The sequence below is a fragment of the Lucilia sericata genome, unplaced genomic scaffold (genome assembly GCF_015586225.1).
Source record: "Lucilia sericata isolate MDLA Ls3-8-SP2 unplaced genomic scaffold, ASM1558622v1 Contig001326F_arrow, whole genome shotgun sequence".
Taxonomy (NCBI): domain Eukaryota; kingdom Metazoa; phylum Arthropoda; class Insecta; order Diptera; family Calliphoridae; genus Lucilia; species Lucilia sericata.
Window position 1 is genome coordinate 50,460 of NW_023995271.1, and position 25,155 is coordinate 75,614.

General features: G+C 29.7%; 1 protein-coding gene across 1 annotated transcript in view; it reads left to right on the forward strand.

Annotated features, from left to right (window-relative positions):
- The window catches only part of LOC119610968 (transcription factor hamlet), a 36,785-nt gene extending 16,701 nt beyond the window's left edge, over positions 1–20,084 (forward strand). Inside the window, 5 exon segments of the mRNA XM_037966394.1 lie at positions 8,283–8,430; positions 12,865–13,021; positions 17,684–18,679; positions 18,744–19,009; positions 19,011–20,084. Of these exon segments, the coding sequence (XP_037822322.1) occupies positions 8,283–8,430; positions 12,865–13,021; positions 17,684–18,679; positions 18,744–19,009; positions 19,011–19,902 (2,459 nt within the window). The 3' untranslated portion in view covers positions 19,903–20,084.
- The last annotated feature ends 5,071 nt before the right edge of the window (positions 20,085–25,155 follow it).

Here is a 25,155-nt window from a genome sequence, read left to right on the forward strand (position 1 = left end):
CATACACATAGCTACAACAACAGTAGCTAGCAAAACATTTTTATACGGGAGGATTAGGATTGAAACATGATGTTGTTGTTTTTTCCATATTTGATAATAATAATAAAGTTTTCAAGTCATATAATGTGTGTTATTGTGTTGGAGGTGCTGCTGCTGCTGAGATGATATTGAGTTATTCTCCCTTTTTGAGGGTATTATATTTAAAAGGTATTAACCAAACATTTTTAATAACAAATGAAAACATGTGTGTTTGTTGGTTGTCCAGACGGTTGCATTATAGTTTGCTGTGTGGTTGTGCAACTAACACATTTTTCGAGACAATTAATGAAAAAGTATCTTTTTTTTATACCCACACATTTACTCTCTTATATATGTGTTTGCAGTCATATCCTAATTCACACTTTTGTTGTAAGCTACATATGTACCACCGTGTGTCCTAGAGCTGCAGCATGTGCCTTTTTAATTGTTTTTCGTTAGTGATTTGTTGACAAAAGGGGTGCTGAGCCCTTATAATCTGTTTGACAAACATTGACATCAATTTAATGTCATATTTTCATGGGATTGCATGGATAGACAGACATACACAAATAACAATAACAAATAAGCATTTTGAATATATGATATGATATCGCGTAAAAGTATCATTGATCATTTGAAGTTGGTGGAGGGTTTTTACTATTATTATTATTAAGACAGAATCGTTTGCATGTGCCTGTCTGTCTGTCTGTCTGTCTGTATGATTAGGTAATTTCCAGCCAAAAAGCCCTTATAAAACTAAACTCACTGCAGCGATTCATTATTAAATTATAGCTTATTGTCTATCATTAGCTGTGTATGTGTGTGTATATTTGGGTGACAATTTTAAACGCGTGCCTTATACAAAGTCACGCATTTATCTCTATTAACACATCTTGTTGTCTTTAAAAGCCTGCAGCAGCAGCAGTAAAACACCAACATTAAAACAACCTCTAAAAAAAGGAACAAATCTAAAATTTTTGTTTGTTTCCCAGTTGTCGCTACTAATTGTTTTATGCCAAACTACTACTACTGGTACTGACTTTTATGTTTTGTTGTTGTTATTGTTGTGGTTTACTATACTCTAGTTTTTCCTTAAAAGTTAAACTTTACACTCGAACTCGAGTTTATACCATATAGTCACAGTAGAAACACTAAAAAAGAGTCCAGCTGTGTTGATTCCCACATTTATGACTGTGTGGCGTCAAGATCAAACATTAAAATGCTGAAGTTGAGGTACGTGTCTTACAATCTTATAATCTTGTTTGCGTAATGTGTTTTTTGGTTTATTTTTATTACATTTGAACAGCAACATACAATATATCGCTCAAATATAGGAAATTGATCTTTATCTAGTAACAATTGTTTTTTGGCGTAATGAAAACTTTAATTCAAACTCTTGAAGAGGTAGTGGTAAAAATATGTGGAACTAAGGAAATTTTTCATAGTTTTTGAAAATTTCTCAAAAATAAAAAATTTATCAAAATTTTGACGTTTCTAGTTGCCTTTGGTTTAAAGCTAAACTTCTTTTTAAGCTTTATTGTGAAAGCTAAACTTGAGGTCTATTACTCCGCCAAATTTTATACCCATCGGATTAGTATTTCAAAAGTTATAAACATTTTAGGAAAATTACCCTTAAGGGGACTCAAGAGAATTATTCGATAATGCAGATCCATAAAGTTTGAAAAAATTGGAAACACAAAAAACAAAATTTATTTTTCTAAAGGATTGATTAGAATCCGTTAACAGACTTGCTCTATTACATCAGATTTTTAAGATACAGAGTCTCAAAATTAAGGTTTAAATATAACTTAATTTGGTTCCCTCTAGCGTCCTTTGGGTTAGTGCTTAACATCTCTTTAAGCTTTATTGTGAAAGCTAAACTAAAGGTCTATTGATCTACCAAATTTTATATCCATCGGATTAGTATTTCAGAAGTTATAAACATTTATGTGACAATGACCCCTAAGGGGACTCAAAAGACTTATTAGATAATACAGTTCAATCAAATTTGAAGAAAATTGAAAACCCAGAGACCTAAGTATACTTATCTAAAGAAATGATTTGAATCTCTTAACAGAGTTCCTCTATTATATCAGATATTTGAGATATAGAGTCCTAGGATTGAAAGTCCAATCTAACGAATTTAAACTGAGGTTTTAGAAATATCTTAATTTGGTCCTCTCTAGCGTCCCTTGGGTTAGGGCTTAATATCTCTTTAAGCTTTCATATGAAAGCTAAACTTAAGGTCTATAGCTCTAAGAAATTTTATACCCTTCGCATTAGTATTTCAGAAGTTATAAATATTTTTGTGACAATGACCCCTAAGGGGACTCAAAAGTCTCATTAGATGAAGCAGATCAATAAAGTTTGAAAAAATTGAAAACCCAGAAACCAAAGTATACTTTTCTAAAGAAATGATTTGAATCTGTTAACACAGTTCCTCTAAGACATCAGGTTTTTGAGATATTGTGTGCTAAAGCTTAGAAAAATACGGTTTTGGTCATATTTGAGACTTTATAACTGCTCGAAGATATCTTTATTGATAAAATTTTAAAGTCCACAAAGTCGAATTTAAAACAAAGGTCTTTCCTTTTTAAAAACTTTTTCCTATTTCGAGAATGTGGCTTAACAAAGGGGTCTTTTTTTAAACTTAAGGACACGATAACTCTAAAACCTCAAGTAATGGAAAAATTCGTACTCGGATTCTGCTTTGTTTAAACTTTTGGGTTAAAAATTTGCAAGTAAACCCCACAATAAAACCTATAACCTTAATAAATCCAACATTTTACAAAAAAAGATTTTCAATTTCCCTTTAATTTCAAAGAAAGTTTAGGCATAACTTTATTAAACCTTAAACGCTTTAAAGGTCAAATAGCTTTCTAGTTAATTAACCCATTAAAAGCACTGGTGGTCTAAAGTCCCCCTTAACTTTCTTTATTATATTAACCTTAATTAGAAAAATTTTATTTCAAAATTTGTTCATAAAATCTTTTTAAATTTAATATTAATAATAAAAAGGTTTGTGTGGCTATTAAAGATAATTTTGAAAGATTTGTGGTCTTGGGTCCCCCCAAAAATTCTTATAAATTTTATTAATTAATTTGTTAAACATCTCAATAACTTTTTAAAGTTTTCCTCATATTGTTGCAGTGTGCACTAAGTATTATTGATTAATTAAGACGAACAAAAATCTGCAAACAACTTTATTTCTAAATTATATAGTATTTCCAATTAAACACACCTCACGCCAACAAAAGGGGTAAAAAACATCATTAACCAGTCCAATGTCAGTCATCATCAATTTTCACAAAACTCGAATGAAAAGAACATATTTAGAATTGATCATCATCAATCATGTTTTAACACCGTAGAAAAAAAAAAACGAGGCAAAAAGTCAAATCAACTAAACCAAGTGACTACTGTTCTGAGTTCCTAACTTCTTTTTGCAGCAAATTGATGACAAAACAATATGTGGCACATGTCATTAGGCGAAAAAAATCATATCAAATTGAATTGTTATCTTTTAATAGAAAATAGAGAAAAATCTAAGAATGTTAGTTTTTGGGATTTTGCAAATAGAAATTTTTTATTTAGAGTTAGAGCGTTTGGTCTCATCAATTGATTAACAGAAGTTATGTCATTTTTCATTTATAGGAAAGAAAAATCATTAAATAGTTTAGAGAGTATTAGTTTGTTAAGCTGTCAAAAGTGACAGGGTTTGGAGAAAAAAAGAGTTAAACTGAATATGTTTGAAACAGAGAGTATAGCTGCTTAGAGTTTTTAATAGTTTTAATTACATTTTTATTTGTTGTGATTAATAGTGTAGTAAAGTAACGTTATTTAAGACTGAAAGCTGTTGATAATAGTATTTAATCGATTTAATTATATAATTGATAGAAATGATTAATACTTTTATACAGTAACGGTATTTAAAGTAGATTATTAGTAGGCCAAGTTGTCAAAATTGCCAAGAAAGAGTTAAACTAAAGATTTCTAAAGTAGAAGAAAGCTTTAAAAAGGTTTTAATCAATTTAACGAAAATATTGTTAGAATTGATTAAAAATTTTGTAAAATGAAGGGTTTTAAAGTAGATTATTAGGAGATCAAGTTGTGCAAAATTATAGAGTTTAATAAAGAAAGAGTTAAACTAAAGATTTTTTAAAGCAGAAGGAAGCTTTTAAAAGTTTTTAATCGTGTTGATGTAACTGTTGTTAGAATTGATTACAAATTTTGTAAAATGAAGGGTTTTAAAGTGAAGTATTAGGAGTTCAAGTTGTGCAAAATTACATAGTTTAATAAAGAAAGAGTTGAAAGTAAAGCTTTTTAAAGCTGAAGGAAGCTTTTAAAGGTTTTTAATCGTTTTGATGTAACTATTGTTAGAATTGATTAAAAATTTTGTAAAATAAAGGATCTTAAAGTAGAGCATTAGCAGATCAAGTTGTGTTACAGAGTTTAATGAAGAAAGAGTTTAAACTAAAGCTTTTTAGGGCGGAAGGAAGCTTTAAATAGTTCTAATGAAACTGTTGTTAGAATTGATTAAGAATTTTGTAAAGTAAAGGGTTAAAGTAGAGTGTTAATGAGGTCAAACTGTCCAAATTGTCAAGATTTAATAAAGAAAGAGTTGAAACTAAAGCTTTTTAGAGCAGAAGAAAGCTTTTAAAAGTTTTTAATTGTTTTAATGAAACTATTGTTAGAATTGATTAAAAATGTTTGTAAAATAAAGGGTTTTAAAGTTGAAATTGTGAAAAATTACAGAGTTGAATAAAGAAAGAGTTGAAACTAAAGTTTTTTAAAGCAGAAGAAAGCTTTTAAAAGTTTTTAATCGTTTTAATAAAACTATTGTTAGAATTGATTAAAAATGTTTGTAAAATAAAGGGTTTTAAAGTTGAAATCGGGCAAAATGACAGAGTTTAATAAAGAAATAGTTGAAACTAAATCTTTTTAGAGCAGAAGGAAGGTTTTTAAAGTTTTTAATCGTTTTAATGAAACTATTGTTAGAATTGATTAAAAATTTTTGTAAAATAAATTGTTTTAAAGTTGAAATCGGGCAAAATTACAGAGTTTAATAAAGAAAGAGTTGAAACTAAAGCTTTTTAAGGCAGAAAAAAGCTTTTAATTGTTTTAATGAAATTAATGTTTAAATTGATTAAAACTTTTATAAAATAAAGGCTTTTAAGTTGAAATTGTGCAAAATTACAGAGTTTAATAAAGAAAGAGTTGAAACTAAAGCTTTGTAAAGCATAATGAAGCTTTTAAAAGTTTTTAATTGTTTTAATAAAACTTTTGTTAGAACTGATTAAAAATTTTGTAAAGTAAAAGGTTTTAAAGTTGAAATTGGGCAAAATTACAAAGTTTAATAAAAAAGAGTTGAAACTAAAGCTTTATTAATCGTTTTAATGTAATTGTTGTTTAAATTGATTAAAAAGTTTGTAAAATAATGTTATTTAAAGAAAAAAGCTGCTGCTTATGGTAGTTAAACAATTCAATTAAATTATTGTTTGAATGAATTAAAGCAAAACCAGAAATGATTAATACTATTGTATAGTAGTAGACAGGGTTTAATAAGGAGTAGATTAAACTAAAGCCTTTTAAAGCAGATAAATGTTTTTAATCATTTCAATGAATTTATTGTTTGCATTGATTAAAATATGTTGTTAACTAATGTTTGCGTGAAAATGAAAGCTGCTAAAAGTTTTTAATAGATTTAATTAAATTATTGCTTCCACTGATTAAGGTAAATGTTAGTAACGGTATTTAAAGGAAGAAAGATGCTGCTTGTTTAATTAAATTATTGTTTAAATTGATGTAAATGTTAGTAACGTTATTTAAAGGAAGAAAACTGCATCTTGTTTAATTACATAATTGTTTAAATTGCTTAATAATGTTGTTAAGTAAAGGATTTGTTTGAAATAATATGTTAAAAATTTTGTGTAAAAAAGTAACGGTTTTTTAAAATTTTAACTTTTTGTTTAAAATTCTACAAAAATTTATTCACTAGTTTTTAAAAATTGCGTGGGAATTTCGAACAGGTGCCTTACTATGGCTGAATATCACCACCCAATTTTATGTCATCGTTTTCTTGACTTTTTGAACCCTCTTTTTGTAGTTGTTGTTGTTGGGTTGGCAATTTAAATAAAATAATTAGTGTTGGTGAAAAATAGTTCATTAGAAAAGGTAAAAAAGAAATCCTTATTTAACCTTAGACTTGATACCCTTTTACCAACAGTTGGGTGAAAAAAGTCAAGTGGCTAAAACAACCACCAGCAGCAACTCATGGCCATCTGGGCCAAGTTCTAAGACCACAAGTAAAATAAGTTAATAGTAAAAACAGGGTAAAAATCACTCCAGCGTGGCCAGTTAAATCTTAGTGACATCTAGTGTCTAACATCCCCTAAAATACAAACCCGAAAACCATTTGACTTTATATTTTATAAAAAATATTTTTTGATTTCTTTAAAAACAAGACTTATATGCAAACACTTAATACTAAATTATGCTTGCCACACACATACATAAACATAATGCTTCTTTTTAAACTACAGGTCCTTTGAGGTTTATTAAATTCTACTTTAACTGTTCAGGTGTTTGTTCATATTTTTTAGGGGTGTAATGGGTAAATATTATTGAAAAAAGTTAAGAGTTGAGGGTGTTTTTGTTTTCCTACATACAAAGGCCAATTATCTATTCAGTTTTATTTATATGAATATGTTTACGTGTTTAGTGAATAACGAAAAAAAATGTTTTTAATACAAACCATAGACAATGAGTGTTACTAGTTATTAACATATGTATATAAAACAAGTCCTTGTATTATTTTGAGGCAAGCTTCACATAAAGGACACTTGACGCTCAAAAGGATTCAATGGTCAAACACTTGTTCAACGGAAACGGAAGAGTTCGGTTGCATCGTTTTGAAGTTCTTCTTGAAAATATTTTTTTAAAGAAATTAGTGCCTTAAAGTATTTAATTTATTAAAGAAGTATTTTTTTTATAAAAAATTTATAACAAAAAGTTAAATAATTTAACAAAAAAAGTAATAAACAAAAAGAAATTTTAAATAAAATTTTGAAAATTATTTCATTTAAAAAAATAATTATTTTACAATTTTAATTAAAAGTGAAGTGTTTTTTAAGCCTTTTCTGGGCTAAGCCTTATTTGCCAAATGGGTTAACTGCAGTTTTTGAAAAATTTTAAACTTAAAATATTAAACTAATACTCAATTATTTACATTCTAATAACATAATATTTTAAAGTGTTTTATTGCTGCTTAAAGCTGTTTATATTCAAAAAAGGTTATCTACAAAAATGTCTAGAAACAAAGTTATATAACTTTAACTAACTCTTAACTATTTGCTTTAAAATAAATATAAATTTTGTAAAGTTTTATTTTCAATAAAGTTTCTCTTCCATCTTATTTGCCTGCTAACTGTTTATTTGCAAAAGAAGTTATCTTTCAAAAATAATATAAACAAAGTTTAATAACTTATAATGAATCTAAACTATTTGCTTTAAAATATTACAAAATTTTTGCAAAATTTTCTTTAATTTACCATCATTTGACAGCTATCACTTTATAAGCAAAAGAGGTTATCTGAAAAAATATAAAAAAAAACAAAGTTAAACTACATAAAACGAAATCTTGTTTAAAAACCTCCAGATTAAAGTTTCATGGCCATCATATATGACTACTAATTGTTTATATGCAAAAGAAGTTATCTTCTAAAATTAATATAAACAAAGTTTAATAACTTATAATGAAACTAAACTATTTGCTTTAAAATAATTAAACAATTTTAAAAAGTTTTCTTTAATTTGCAATCATCATCTTATAAGCAAAAGAGGTTATCTGCAAAAATAAACCGAAATTTTGTGCAAAAGAGGTTATCTCTAAAAATATATAAAAAACAAAATTGTGACCAATGAGCTCTAGATAATAATTTTTTTAAATACTTTTTTTAAATAAACTTCTAACCAGAAACGATTAAGTCCATATTTTTAACATTTTCAATGCAAGTCCATGAAAATTATTAGAGATATGTTTTCCAAATAAATAATTGCAATTTTAAACACTATTCGTTGTATTAAGAAGTTAAACTATTTGACAAATTAGGCTATAACTCTTAATTTTTTTATTTTTATCATTTATGGAGTTAAAATATTTGGCAACTTAGTTGGATTTCGCTTAATTTAGTATTTTATTTAATTTCTAAACATAAATATTTTAAAATTATCTTTTGTTAATTTGTTACCCTTTTTACTTTCAGCCTCATTTTATGGTTCGAACCTAAATCGTGAAGAGGATTATAAAAAAGACAAATCATCGGATCAAATAAAAAGTGAACTAAGTGATGATGAAAACGGTTTTGATATACGCTGTGAAGTCTGCGATAAAGTGTTTATAGAACTAGAAGGGTAAGTACGGAAAAAAATTTAGAAAAATTCAAAGTTTAAAAGTCCTAAGTCCCTTTAAGAGACCTAAACTTCCTCTATACAATTGCAAAAAAATTTTGCTAATAAAAATCTACCCAATTCCAAATATAACGGACTATAAAGACCGACTTTCTTGAACAACTTTTTAAAATCACTTAGCCCCGTATTTATAAAGTTATGTATCCATTATTTAGGGTTTATTAGACGTTTCTGAATACGTGCGGCCGGTAAAACATAAAACAATCGATTTAATTTCTTTTCCTTACAACAAATCCCTTAGGGAGTAATCAAATCGCCTTAGACCCCCTCCCCCCGTCCTATAACTAGCTTTAGTAGTTGATAATTACTATGTTTAGAGTGTTTAATGATTTAATTTTATTAATTTGTCATTTACTCATCAACACACCTCCGTTTAAACAAATTAAATAAATGATTGAGTGTTTTATTGTTTACGAAAAAACACAAGAAAAGAAAACCCAAAAACAAAAGAAAATAAAAGGGTTAAATAAGAAAATACACAAGAAACCCACAAACTAAAAGAAATCATTAAAATCTAATAATATTTTGGGATTTTAATTAAAAATTATTTATTGAAATCTAAAATGTTTAAAAAATTTTATAAAAAAAAAATTTAACTATTTTTTGTTTCAAGGTCAAAGTTCAAATTTTCAAAAAATATAAAAATTTCCACTAAATATCACAAATTTTTTTTAAATCTTAAGGAATTTAGATAAAGAAAGTTTTATTAAAACCTAAATTATGTAAAAATTTTATAAAAATCCAAATTTTTGCAATATTTTGCCTCGAGGTCAAAGTTCAAATTTTGAAAAATATAAAAATTTCCTCTAAATATCAAAAATTATTAAAAAATCTTAAGGAATTTAGATAAAGAAAGATTTATTAAAACCTAAATTATGTAAAAATTTTATAAAAATCCAAATTTTAGCAATTTTTTATCTCGAGGTCAAAGTTCAAATTTTCAAAAAATATAAAAATTTCCACTAAATATCAAAAATTATTTAAAAATCTTAAGAAATGTTAATTTTTTAATTTAAAATTCAATAATTTTTGTCAAAAAATTATCTAAAAATCTAAATTTTAGCAATTTTTTTCCTCGAGGTCAAAGTTCGAATTTTGAAATATATAAAAATTTCCACGAAATATCATGAATATTTGAAAAATTTTAGGAATTTTAATAAAAAAAATACTTATTGAAACTAAAAATATATAAAAACTTTAATAAAAAAACTTTTTTTTCGCGGGGTCAAAGTTCAAATTTTGCAAAAATTTGTATTTTACCAAAACAAAAATATTACAAATTATTCAATAAATTTTAGGAATTTTACAAAAGTTATCAAATTTGTTTATAAATTATCACAACCAACAAATTTAAAACAGAATTTACATTTAAGGTCAAAGTTCACAATTTTCATTTTATTTATACCACAATATTCCTTTTTCTATATTATTCAGAAACATTTTTTATTGATAAATAAAAATTTAAAAACTTTTTTGATTAAGGTCAAAGTTTAAAATTTTTCAAATTTTCTAAAGAAACTAAAACTTTTAAATCTCTGCTAATTTTTCTTCCACAAATATCAAAAGTGTTAATTATTTTTAAACAATTTTTGCAAATATTTACTCTAAAAGTGTTGGTTAGCCATTTGCAAAACTAAATATTTGATGACTTATTTTTGTTTCGAAAATAATTTCCATTAGAATATTTAAATTTACATAGAGTTGTTGGATTGTCTACAAAGTATAAATCTATGTTAGTGTGTAGTCGTCGTTGTCGTCATCGTCATGATTTGTCAGGCGAGTGCTAATAGTTAAACTCAATAATACAGTTAATGGACAATTTTGATTTTTCAACAACACGCAATTGACAAATCACAAAAATCATCATCATCATAAAACATAAAAGTCACTTCAAAATGAAAACAACTCGACAGGCAACCATATAAACAACTTCACTCGTAGGATAAGTGCTTAAAAAAAAGGGGAAGTAGGCTAAGCATACAACATGTATGTTATGTTACATTTGATATTTTTTTTTTTTCAACTTTCTAATGGAAAAGGTTTAGTTTGTTATCCATTAGAATCAAGTAGTAATTTAAGTTTTATAGTGATTTGACCTTTTGACATTTATGCAAATTAGTGCAAAGGTCATCCAGACAAATTCCTTAGACTCTATTGGACTCTTAAGGATTAATTACCAAAAATCCTAGATTATTTAAGTTTAAGCTTTTGATTTTGTTGCCCTGTCTATTTTGCAGCTTATTGACTCATATTGGGTCAAACGTCAAAAGGTCATATCTCTATTATACTAAAAATACTTGAACATTTAACAACAGTATGTAAGCAGCAAATAAATTTTCAGATTTTTAATAATTTAATCAAGATTTTTCAGTTTTATAATGATTTGACCTTTTGACATTTATAAAAAGTAGAGTAAAGGTCACAGGCATGCACATTTATTAGATAATGTTGTGAAATGTCTAAAGGACTTATTACTAAATTCCTATATATATTCAAACGCAAACGGCTGAAACTTTTTTATGGGTCAAAGGTCAAAAGTTCAGATCCCCTTTATACTAAACATATTTTTTCTATTCCAATCTATAAGACGCAATAACAACAGTATGTAAGCTGTAGGGAAACATTCAGTTTTTGTTTTGCCATTTAATCAAGAGGTTTCAGTTTTATAATGATTTGACCTTTTGACTTTTATATATAAAGTCAGGGAGACAAATTCATCAGATAATGTTGTAATAACTTGAGGATTTTTTACTGAAATACCTACTTTTTTAACGACGAGGTGCTCTTTCTATAGCAAGTACTTTTTTGTAGCCTTGACACATATTGATTCAAAGGTCAAAAGGTTATATTTCTATAATATTGAAACAACTACTGAACCATTTACTAAACAATTGAAAAAGGGCGAAATGTTATTATTTTCCTATATTAGAGAAATTCGTTTTTTAAATCTAACACCTTTTAAGACTGCTGACAAACCGCTGACATTGTCACATAGATATCTGAAAATGTCATGAGAAGTTCATTAACAAAGATCAATATTTTTATTTTTCCAATAACAAAGTTTAAATGGTTCGACTTTTTGAAATGAAGTACATTTAAAGACTGCTGACAAACCGCTGACATTGTCATATAGATATCAGCAAAGGTCATGAAAAGTTTAACAATGGAGTCATATATATTTAATCCAATAACATAGTTTTACATTTCTGTTTTTCCAATAACAGAGAAACAAATTCTCGACTTTTTAAGATCTAACTTTTCTTAAGACTGCTGACAAATCGCTGACAATGTCTACAGAAAAGATCTTGAGAAGTTTATTTAATAACACAGACCCTCTGTTGTTAAGGACTAAACTGTGCTGAACCCTAATCTGGCATTAGAATTTCTCCATTGTATTAAGTTTGTCAGATATCGTTTAATAATGTTTGAAAACCCCTAGTTTTTAAGACGTTATAACAGCGCGAACTTAACGTTTTTTCAAAATGTTTCTTTATCATCCGATAGTTTAAGGTGAAGACTTTAAAATAGAGCTTTAATCTCTATTATAACTTCTTACTTCTTCGAGTTATCACAACCCAAAGTTTGAGTTAACCATTGTATTAAGTTTGTCAGATATCGTGTAATAATTTTTGAAAAAATCTGTTTTTGAAACGTTATAACAGAGCGAACTTAATTACTTTTCTAAATTTTCCTTTATCATCTGATAGCTTAAGGTGACGACTTTAAATTATAGCTTTAATCTCTAGTATAACTTCTTACTTCTTAGAGTTATCAGAACCTAAAGTTTGAGTTAACTATTACTGTAATGAAGATCATCTGATGGCCAATTTGGATACATAACAGCTACAACTTTAAGTTCAAACTTATTTGACCCCTGTTTAATAAATAACAAACTATATAGCTTAGCTTACCTTCCCCTTTACACTTAAGTGGAAAAAAGGACATGTGCCAAACGACAAACACGAACTGATGAAATCCAGTGATTTGTATTAGAAAATTTAAGCTAAAACGGGCAAATAGAAAAAAACCCCTTTCTAAAAAAATAAAAATGGAGAAAAACTAAAATGACATGACACACTTAGTTTTAGTGATTTGGATGGGTTTATGGGTCTGTTATCAGATGGTAATTGTGGGAGTTACACCAACTAATGCAAATATAGAACGCCTTGCTTTTCACTAACTAAATAAAAAGGTGGAATGTTTGGTTAGAGGGGGGGGAGGGGGTTGTTGGTAGCTTTACATGTCATAGAGATTTCAATCGGTAAATATTGAACTTCAATTTAACAACTAAATGAAATGTGAATTTCGACACATGTTGCTTTAATGTTGAGCTAATTATATTTATATTTATTTTATCTTGTTTTTTTTTTTTTGCAGACTTGATGATCATTTGGTGGGAGCTCATCATTTTCGTAAAGACGAATTTTTCTGTGAATTGTGTTCTCAAAGATTCTGTCATCGGCCTTTGCTATTGAAACATAGAGCTTTGCAACACAACGAAATAAGAAAATATCCCTGTGAAAATTGTACCAAGGTAAGTTTTGACAATTTAAAAGATAATAAGCTAAAACGGATATACACTCTAATTGGTTTTGAAATTTCAAGTTTTTAAATTTTAAATAAACATTACGAAATTTTGATGGATTATGGTTGTAGGTCTTGTTTATTTCAAATCAATGTGACCATGTCACTTCAATCTATTTATATACAATTTTTTTATAAATCTAAAGAGCTTCAATTGTTAATTTTAAAAAAAAGTAAGTGGATTGTCACACCACTTTACACTCTGAAACTCACAAAACAAAAAAAGTGTGAAGATTGATCAACTAAAAAACAACTGAAATTAAATTATTATCAAATGTATAATTGTTGAAGCCACAGCAGCAGCAACAGTTAAAAACTTTTGATTTCTAACAAAACCACACAACACCACACAGCAATAACCCAAAGGCCATTAAAATATATAAGTATTTGATACATTTTTTTCTCTCTACCAAACCAACCATCATCCATCCATACACAACAAACAAAAGAATTAAATTAAATCTGGTTTGAAATACCCTCAACACACACACAAAACAGTTAATAACAAGTTAAAGGAAAATATTCAGCAATTAGACATCATTTTTACTACAATAAAAAAAAAAAAAAACTTATATGTTCAGCGATACCAAATCAAATCAGTTACAATGAACAAAAAAAAGTAGTTTAAGTAAGAAAATATGTTTGAAACAAATTAAGGTGTGTTCCCTCCTCTAAGTATTGGTATGTTGCTTTTAAAAAAAAGCCTTTTTTTCATACTCATGTAATTTATGACAATATTTTTTTTTTTTTTGCTGCTCTCTGATGATGAGGCTTTGATTTCATCTCTAATGCCCATCATCATTTTCTTGATCTTTGGAAAAGTAGGTTTTCTTTTTTTTGTGTATGTGTGTGTGTTAATAACAAAGCTATTTAATGGATTTTGTTTAAAGCTGCTGGCTAAGGTTTCACTTAAAGTTTAGATCAATTGAAAAATTCTTTTTACATTATGTTTAAGATCATTATTATGTTTTAAGAGCAGAATGCTTTGAATTCATAAATTCTATGGATTTTTTATGGACATTTTAAACTAAAACTAAACTAGAACAGAACTAAAACAGAACTAGAACAGAACTAGAATAGAAATAGAACAGAACTAGAACAGAACTAGAACTAGAACAGAACTAGAACAGAACTAGAACAGAACTAGAACAGAACTAGAACAGAACTAGAACAGAACTAGAACAGAACTAGAACAGAACTAGAACAGAACTAGAACAGAACTAGAACAGAACTAGAACAGAACTAGAACAGAACTAGAACAGAACTAGAACAGAACTAGAACAGAAGTAGAACAAAACTAGAACTAGAACAGAACTAGAACAGAACTAGAACAGAACTAGAACAGAACTAAAACAGAACTAAAACAGAACTAAAACAGAACTAAAACAGAACTAAACAGAATTAAAACAGAACTAGAACTAGAACAGAACTAGAACTAGAACAGAACTAGAACAGAACTAGAACTGAACTAGAACTGAACTAGAACTGAACTAGAACTGAACTAGAACTGAACTAGGACTGAACTAGAACTGAACTAGAACTGAACTAGAACTGAACTAGAACTGAACTAGAACTGAACTAGAACTGAACTAGAACTGAACTAGAACTGAACTAGAACTGAACTAGAACTGAACTAGAACTGAACTAGAACTGAACTAGAACTGAACTAGAACTGAACTAGAACTGAACTAGAACTGAACTAGAACTGAACTAGAACTGAACTAGAACTGAATTAGAACTGAACTAGAACTGAACTAGAACTGAACTAGAACTGAACTAGAACTGAACTAGAACTGAACTAGACTGAACTGAACTAGAACTGAACTAGAACTGAACTAGAACTGAACTAGAACTGAACTAGAACTGAACTAGAACTGAACTAGAACTGAACTAGAACTGAACTAGAACTGAACTAGAACTGAACTAGAACTGAACTAGAACTGAACTAGAACTGAACTAGAACTGAACTAGAACTGAACTAGAACTGAACTAGAACTGAACTAGAACTGAACTAGAACTGAGCTAGAACTGAACTAGAACTGAACTAGAACTGAACTAGAACTGAGCTAGAACTGAACTAGAACTGAACTTCAACTAAACTAGAACTGAATTAAAACAGAACTAGAACTGAACTAGAACTGAACTACAACTGAACTACAACTAAACTAGAACTGAACTACAACTGAATTAAAACTGAACTACAACTGAATTAGATCTAAACTAGAACTGAACTAGAACTTACCTAGAAAAGAACTAAAACTGAAATACAAAAACTTAACTAGAACGGAACAAGAACTAAACTAGAACTGAATAAAACTGAACCTAGAACTGAACTAGAATTGAACTACAACTTAAGTAAAAGTGAGCTGCAACTGAACTACAAATGAGCTACAACTGAACTACAACTGAAGAACAACTGAACTAGAGCTGAACTGAAAGCAAAAGTTATAAGTTATGTATTATGAAATTTGATATGTAATGAAAGTGGTTTCCATACCTCCCCTTTGGGGGTCTTGGCCATAGTTTAAAGCTGCCTTTCTAAGTAATAGTTAAGTAATTCTTAAATAACCAAGAATCTCTCCTACAACCTTCAAAATCTAAACAATGTCATCAACATTGTGCCCATCAAGAGCAGAGCAGAGCAGTTTGTAGAAAAAAAGCAACAACATTAAGCTGACAAGCAAAAAGCGGCAAACACCCCCTCACAAGACCAAAGTCTACTCCTTTGATTTTTTCAGATTTGCTTATAATATTTTTTTTCTTTTGGTAATAGTAGTCAAACAGCACGAGCTAAACAATAATTGTAAAGTTTTTAATAGAGTTTTTTTTTTTGTTGTTAAAGTTTTTTTTTTTGTTGTGGTTATAAAAATGTAAAATTTAAATGCTCAAGCAGAAAAATATGTATAGAAAATTTTTGAAAATCTTGAACATTATGACAGCATGATTAGGCAAACAAATAAACGAAAAATAAAAGTGGAGAAATAGAAGAAAAAACAAGTAAGAAAGTATAGTCGGGCGTGGCCGACCATATGATACCCTACACCAGTTATGAATATTTTATGTGATTTACTTTTCATAATAAAGCATTTATCTTCAATATTCCCTTGTTCCGATACATTTAAGCAATTTACGGATGACAAACTAATTTTCTGAAAGAGGCTTTATATGGGGGCTAGGGGCAAATATGGACCAAGCCCGATAAAATTTTGTGAATATATTTATATTTACATAATATTTTATTGTGCTGAATTTCATCGCGATATTTGTGTTTATAAGTTAATTTGGGACATTCAAGTAATTTTCTGAAGGGGACTTTGTATGGGTGCTAGGGTCAAATGTGGCCCGATCTTTATGAAATTTGGCAGGGTCATCAAGACTTCTATAAAACTTAGTTGTGCCGTATTTTATCGGTATATATGTATATTTAACATAATTATGAGCTCAGAACCCCTTTTCGGGGGTCCTGTTCTATGGGGGCTAGGTGAAATAATTGACCGATTTTAACCATTTTCAATAGGCTTCGTCCTTAGGTCAAATAAAACGTGCGTGCCGAATTTCATCCAATTATCTTGAATATTGCGACCTGTACCTTGCGCACAAAGTTTACATGGACAGCCAGCCAGCCAGCCAGACGGACGGACGGACATAGCTTAATCGACTCAGAAAACGATTCTAAGCGATTGGTATACTTTAAGGTGGGTCTAGGACGAATATTTTTGTATGTTACAAACATCAGCACAAATCCAATATACCCTCCCCTCTAAAGTGGTGTAGGGTATAAAAAGGCTTTAAGTAAGAGTGAATAGGTTAAAAACGAATAGAAAATACCCTAAATAAGCAAGCAACCAACCAACAATTGAGATTTTTGTAAGCAAACTGTTGGGTGAATGTAAAGGCGGGTTATAAGGCTCTCCAATCTTTATTTTTATCAAACGACAATTGTTACAATTGATGGCCATCATAGCTAAAGTTAAGAGTAGGTGTTTCAGCGTTTAGCTGACTGGTTGCTAGCTGTTTGCTTGATTGGTTGTTTAGCTGCTGGGATATTCTTCGGTCTAATCTGCTTTAAAGTGAGCTGGTATTCAAATCGATTTTTTGTTTGTTTGCTTCTTCTACGAATTATTTTTATATATTTTTTTTTATATAGAAATTAAACAATAAAGTTTAATTTTGAATGTATGAGCGAACTATAGCATTACATTAGTTGTGGGTATGAGTTCGATATGTTCACTTTTTTTGTGTATTAAATTCATTCAATAAACATCGCTGGTATGATTGATTAATTATAGTTTTCGTTATCGTTTTTATGTACTAAGCGAGCTGTGCGTAAGCGTTTCAAAAAAAAGAGGGTTTTTTTTGGGGTAATTTAATTATTTGTCCTCAAATGAGATTTTTTACACTCGCAGCGTTGGAATAATAAAAAAAAAAAGGTTTTTTGTTAACTCTTCATTTTAAGGCTTGTCATTGTCTTGTACAGTAGCTAGGCCTGTTATTATTGTATACGAAATAACTTGGCTTTAAACTTTAAGCCTTTAATAGACAATAGAAAGCAACAAACTATACACATCAATCAAATTGTTAATAAAAATCTCTTCTTTCTGACCATTTGCAGGTATTTTGTGATCCATCGAATTTACAGCGACATATTCGTAACCACCACATTGGAGCCAGAAGTCACGCTTGCCCTGAGTGCGGTAAAACATTTGCTACCTCATCAGGTCTTAAGCAGCACACGCACATACACTCCTCCGTTAAACCCTTTCAGTGTGAGGTGTGTTTTAAAGCCTATACACAGTTCTCGAATTTGTGCCGACACAGGCGCATGCATGCCGATTGTCGCATGCAGATAAAGTGTAGCAAGTGTGGTCAAAGTTTTAGCACCGTTACTTCTTTGTCGAAACATAAACGATTTTGTGATTCTACCAACGTACCACCGGCGGGAGTAGGTTTACCTCCCAGTTTACAGCATTCTTTGCATCATCAAGCTCAGTCACAGACGCCCACACAAACTAGATCAGCTGGTGGTGTAAACGGTGCTTTACCCAACAATATGACTACACCACCGAATCCCTTTTTATTCTGGCGTTCTACCTTCTTTCCGGCTTTTCCTCCAGCCGCTGCTGCCTTTGGTCTACAGGGTATGTTTCCTCAGGCGCCCGCTGCCACTCAAACCTCCAGTTTTTCACCCATGTTCTCCAAACCAACGGTAGACTTTAAACTGCAACAAATTAGATCCCAATCTTCGGTTAATACACTCAATCACAATAACAATAATCATAAAGTCCACCCCTTGCCGCTTAATTCTCCCAAAGAGGATTTGCCGGCAACAGCTAATCAGGAAGCATTTGGTTTATACTTTAACAAATTCGAAATGGAACAGCAGAAAATTAAGCAAGAAATGGAACAAAAAGTTAAACGTGAAAGAACCTCTGCTGACAATTTTATAAGAAATCACCAGAGAAATGACTCACAGCGTTATACCTCCGATGAGGAGTCTCTGGAGGCCAAGGAAAGAACTATTAAACATGAAGCGAAAAAAGAAACTGAGCTGAAATTGAAAAAAGAAGATGAGGAAGAGGCTGGTTTGAAGATAAATGATGATGATAAGGTAAGTTCATCACTAGGAGGACTCAAACAGACAACAAAAATTAATTATTTATTTTCCTTTTTAGAAATCCATTGATATTGTTTCGGTTTCTCCGCATCATGAGCCGGAAGCTAAAAGCTCCTATACAGAACTGCCTTTGGATTTGAGTGTTTCACGCAAAAGAAGCAGTATTGACTCAAATTTTAGTCAACAATCGGCGGAACAGAAGTCTACACGTGGTGATAATGATAACAACTCTAGTATAAATATAAGAGAAATCAGTCCCATTGCCCATGAGGAACTAAGCAATGCTGACAGTTATGAGCAGACGGCAAAAAAAACCCAGAATTTTTAATTCCTCGGTTAACAGCAGTCGTACACCAACAGCCTCACCAGGACCCACACCTTCACCCTCACCACCCTGCAATGTCAGCAGTACTGCGGCAACACATGAAAATACTTCAGCCTCTCTGCCCACTTGCCCCCGGCCCATACATCCCATGCTGCTGGATGAAATCTATCGCACACATGCATTGGAATCCACCTTTCCACGTCCGTTCCCTTTTTTAGGACTAATGGGCGAACGGCCGTCTCTCGAGGCCAATGCATTACGCGCTAGAGAAGAGCAATTTGTAGCCGAACCCATGTTTCATAAGGCCTTGAGAGGGCTGTCGGCGGGTGCTCTACAAGTGGCCCAATCGGGTAAATTAAAAGATCGTTATACTTGCAAGTTCTGTGGCAAAGTTTTTCCCCGATCTGCCAACTTAACACGGCACTTAAGAACCCATACCGGTGAACAACCCTATACCTGTAAATATTGTGATCGTGCTTTCAGCATTTCCTCTAATCTACAAAGACATGTACGCAATATACACAATAAAGAAAGACCCTTTAGATGTCATTTATGTGATCGTTGCTTTGGCCAACAAACTAATTTGGATAGACATCTAAAGAAACATGAATCGGATACCACAGGCTTAGGTTTAGCCATCAGCGATTCACCCAGTTCGAATGAGGCCGATCGTGAAGATTCATATTTTGATGAAATACGCAATTTTATGGATCGTGTTACCTACAATGAGGATTTATACACGCCCTCTAGTATAGGCAATGCTGAAAATGATACCGACTACAATGCCAGCGATAATGATAATGAACTATCGGTTTCTAGGCCCTCATCGGCTGATTTAACTAATGAACAGCATAAAGTTTCAGAGGCTAATGAAATCTTAGAGGATGATTAATAAATTTATATTTAAACTCCCCCCCAAAAACAAATGCTAACTCAAAAAATTTTGAACAAACAAAAACTTTCATTGTTTACTTTTTGCTACCTTTCTCTCTCTCTTTCTCTTTGTAAAATGTACAGTTAATATTTACTACAAAAAAAAAACAAGATTTTTTTTTCAAATATTAAACATATAGTTAAACCACCATTGTTATAAGTATTCTAAATTTACCTAGTAATATTTTATAGTCACTTATGAAATACAAAAAAAAAAAAATAATTAATTAATTAAAAAAACAATAATTAAATATGTATTTATTTATGATATGATTTATCATTTATTAGTTTAAGATTGTTTCTTATAAATTGTTTAGTTTTAATTAAATTAATAACTATACGAATTTTTGCATAAGATCACTATTAATTAATTTTAGGTCTTTTTTTGTAACTATTATTTTTATATATATAATTTTTATTAATTTTTTGGATCAATTTTTTCACCATTTAAAACAACTACAAATTCTTAACTATTATAAATTAATATTCAAAAAAAAGTAAATAAAAAGATAATCGAATTATATATTAAACAAAAAAGATACTTTATTATTTTGGGATATAAAACAAAAAAAAAAATTGGGAAATTTTTAAAAAAATAATTTACCGTCGGTAAAAAGTTTTTAATGAACGCGTTTCCCTAAAAAGGCTGAAATTGAATAAAGTATCAGTTTAAAAGATTGTAACTATTTAGTTAGTTAGTTAGTTAGTTAGTTAGCTAGTTGTTAGTTAGTTAGTTAGTTAGTTAGTTAGTTAGTTAGTTAGTTAGTTAGTAGTTAGTTAGTTAGTTAGTTAGTTAGTAGTTAGTTAGTTAGTTAGTTAGTTAGTTAGTTAGTTAGTTAGTAGTAGTTAGTAGTTAGTTAGTTAGTTAGTAGTTAGTTAGTTAGTTAGTTAGTTAGTTAGTTAGTTAGTTAGTAGTTAGTTAGTTAGTTAGTTAGTTAGTTAGTTAGTTAGTAGTTAGTTAGTTAGTTAGTAGTAGTTAGTTAGTTAGTAGTTAGTTAGTTAGTTAGTTAGTTAGTTAGTTAGTTAGTTAGTTAGTAGTTAGTTAGTTAGTTAGTTAGTAGTTAGTTAGTAGTAGTTAGTTAGTTAGTTAGTTAGTAGTTAGTTAGTTAGTTAGTTAGTTAGTAGTTAGTTAGTTTAGTAGTTAGTTAGTTAGTAGTTAGTTAGTTAGTTAGTGTTAGTTAGTTAGTTAGTTAGTTAGTTAGTTAGTTAGTTAGTTAGTAGTTAGTAGTTAGTTAGTTAGTTAGTTAGTTAGTTAGTTAGTTAGTTAGTTAGTTAGTTAGTTAGTTAGTTAGTTAGTTAGTTAGTAGTTAGTTAGTTAGTTAGTTAGTTAGTTAGTTAGTTAGTTAGTTAGTAGTTAGTTAGTTAGTTAGTAGTTAGTTAGTTAGTTTAGTTAGTTAGTAGTTAGTTAGTAGTTAGTTAGTTAGTTAGTTAGTTAGTTAGTTAGTTAGTTAGTTAGTTAGTTAGTAGTTAGTTAGTTAGTTAGTAGTTAGTTTAGTTAGTTAGTAGTAGTTAGTAGTTAGTTAGTTAGTTAGTTAGTTAGTTAGTTAGTAGTTAGTTAGTTAGTTAGTTAGTAGTTAGTTAGTTAGTAGTTAGTTAGTTAGTAGTAGTTAGTAGTTAGTTAGTTAGTTAGTTAGTTAGTAGTAGTTAGTTAGTTAGTTAGTTAGTTAGTTAGTTAGTTAGTGTAGTTAGTTAGTTAGTTAGTTAGTAGTTAGTTAGTTAGTTAGTTAGTAGTTAGTTAGTAGTTAGTTAGTTAGTTAGTTAGTTAGTTAGTTAGTTAGTTAGTTAGTTAGTTAGTTAGTTAGTAGTTAGTTAGTAGTTAGTAGTTAGTTAGTTAGTTAGTAGTAGTTAGTAGTTAGTTAGTTAGTTAGTTAGTTAGTAGGTAGTTAGTTAGTTAGTTAGTTAGTTAGTTAGTAGTAGGTTAGTTAGTTAGTTAGTTAGTTAGTTTAGTAGTTAGTTAGTTAGTTAGTTAGTTAGTTAGTTAGTTAGTAGTTAGTTAGTTAGTTAGTTAGTTAGTAGTTAGTTAGTTAGTTAGTTAGTAGTTAGTTAGTAGTTAGTAGTTAGTTAGTAGTTAGTAGTTAGTTAGTTAGTAGTTAGTAGTTAGTTAGTTAGTTAGTTAGTTAGTTAGTTAGTTAGTTAGTTAGTTAGTTAGTTAGTTAGTAGTAGAGTTAGTTAGTAGGAGTTAGTTAGTTAGTTAGTTAGTTAGTTAGTTAGTTAGTAGTTAGTTAGTAGTTAGTTAGTTTAGTTGATACTTACCAATTAGTCCATATTAACTGGCATAAGAATATCTTAACACTCTTTTCCAAAAATTCTAAATCTCTAAAACGTCTTCGATTGGTTTTTCGATTTTTTTTTTTCCGAATATTTTCTTAAAATTAGAGATGAAAATTACAATTGACAAATTTTGCACGCATGAAATAAAATGTCTTTAGTACTCGTGCAACTAAATAAACTAAATAAAAGCAACAAAAAAAAAAATAGCATTAATAAACATCGTTAAAGAATGGAAACTGTCAGGCAGTCCAACGTCTAAGTGGTCAGTTTCAGATGAATTATGTGAATTGAAAAAATATCATGCAGCAAGAACAACAAAAAAAAAGATATTTAACCAAAAATCGAAATATAATTTTTTTATATGACTAAGTAACTATATACTATTGAATTGAGAGGACGTCGCGACGTGATAAAAATTAAATTCACCTACCAAAAACTGTAAAAAACACAAACGACCAACTACTAGACAGCACGAGATTTAAATTTCAATATTATTTATATGTATTTGGTCTATGGATACTTTTTTCTCTATATATATTTTACTATTAAATGCCAAACCTGGTTTTAAGGAGTATAGATTGATCTGAAAAATTTTATAAAAATAACTAAATAAATAAATTGAAGAAAAAAAACAGTCTAGCAATCTCTTCAAAGTTGTTAGAAAAAAAAATATGCACTAGTTTAGTACGAGTGTATATTGGGGGGATTTCATAACTAAACAGATATTAGAAGAAGAAACAGTCTAGCAATCTCCTTAAAGTTGTTAGAAAAAAAAAAATATATGCACTAGCTTTAGTACGCAAGCAAGTTGCTTACCTTGGGCGAAGTGCCTTAACAGAAAAAAAGTCTATAGTATAGCCTATAATCTAGTCTATAGTATAGCCTATAATCCAATCTATAGTGTAGTCTATAGTCTAGTCTATAGTCTAGCTTATAGTCTGTTATAGTCTAGTTATAGTCTAGTTTATAGTCTAGTTTATAGTCTAGTCTATAGTCTAGTTTATAGTCTAGTCTATAGTCTAGTCTATAGTCTAATCTATAGACTAGTCTAGTCTAGTCTAGTCTATAGTCCTAGTCTATAGTCTAGTCTATAGTCTAGTCTATAGTCTAGTCTATAGTCTAGTCTATAGTCTAGTCTATAGTCTAGTCTATAGTCTAGTCTATAGTCTAGTCTATAGTCTAGTCTATAGTCTAGTCTATAGTCTAGTCTATAGTCTAGTCTAAGTCTAGTCTATAGTCTAGCAGGTCTTAGTCTATAGTCTAGTCTATAGTCTAGTCTATAGTCTAGTCTATAGTCTAGTCTATAGTCTAGTCTATAGTCTAGTCTATAGTCTAGTCTATAGTCTAGTCTATAGTCTAGTCTATAGTCTAGTCTATTAGTCTAGTCTTATAGTCTAGTCTATAGTCTAGTCTATAGTCTAGTCTATAGTCTAGTCTATAGTCTAGTCTATAGTCTAGTCTATAGTCTAGTCTATAGTCTAGTCTATAGTCTAGTCTATAGTCTAGTCTATAGTCTAGTCTATAGCAGTCTATAGTCTAGTTCTATAGTCTAGTCTATAGTCTAGTCTATAGTCTAGTCTATAGTCTAGTCTATAGCTGTCTATAGTCTAGCTATAGTCTAGTCTATAGTCTAGTCTATAGTCTAGTCTATATCTAGTCTATGTCTAGTCTATAGTCTAGTCTATAGTCTAGTCTATAGTCTAGTCTATAGTCTAGTCTATAGTCTAGTCTATAGTCAGTCTATAGTCTAGTCTATAGTCCTAGTCTATAGTCTAGTCTAGTCTAGTCTATAGTCTCAGTCTATATCTAGTCTATAGTCTAGTCTATAGTCTAGTCTATAGTCTAGTCTATAGTCTAGTCTATAGTCTAGTCTATAGTCTAGTCTATAGTCTAGTCTATAGTCTAGTCTATAGTCTAGTCTATAGTCTAGTCTATAGTCTAGTCTATAGTCTAGTCTATAGTCTAGTCTATAGTCTAGTCTATAGTCTAGTCTATAGTCTAGTCTATAGTCCAGTCTATAGTCTAGTCTATAGTCCAGTCTATAGTCTAGTCTATAGTCTAGTCTATAGTCTAGTCTATAGTCTAGTCTATAGTCTAGTCTATAGTCTAGTCTATAGTCTAGTCTATAGTCTAGTCTAGTCTAGTCTATAGTCTAGTCTAAAGCCTAGTCTATAGTCTAGTCTATAGTCTAGTCTATAGTCTAGTCTATAGTCTAGTCTATAGTCTAGTCTATAGTCTAGTCTATAGTCTAGTCTATAGTCTAGTCTATAGTCTAGTCTATAGTCTAGTCTATAGTCTAGTCTATAGTCTAGTCTTATCTAGTCTATAGTCTAGTCTATAGTCCAGTCTATAGTCTAGTCTATAGTCTAGTCTATAGTCTAGTCTATAGTCTAGTCTATAGTCTAGTCTATAGTCTAGTCTATAGTCTAGTCTATAGTCTAGTCTATAGTCTAGTCTAAAGCCTAGTCTATAGTCTAGTCTATAGTCTAGTCTAAGTCTAGTCTATAGTCTAGTCTATAGTCTAGTCTATAGTCTAGTCTATAGTCTAGTCTATAGTCTAGTCTATAGTCTAGTCTATAGTCTAGTCTATAGTCTAGTCTATAGTCTAGTCTGATAGTCTAGTCTATAGTCTAGTCCATAGTCTAGTCTATAGTCTAGTCTACAGTCTAGTCTATAGTCTAGTCTATAGTCTAGTCTATAGTCTAGTCTATAGTCTAGTCTATAGTCTAGTCTATAGTCTAGTCTATAGTCTAGTCTATAGTCTAGTCTATAGTCTAGTCTATAGTCTAGTCTATTGTCTAGTCTATAGTCTAGTCTATAGTCTAGTCTAGTCTAGTCTATAGTCTAGTCTATAGTCTAGTCTATAGTCTAGTCTATAGTCTAGTCTATAGTCTAGTCTATAGTCTAGTCCATAGTCTAGTCTATAGTCTAGTCTATAGTC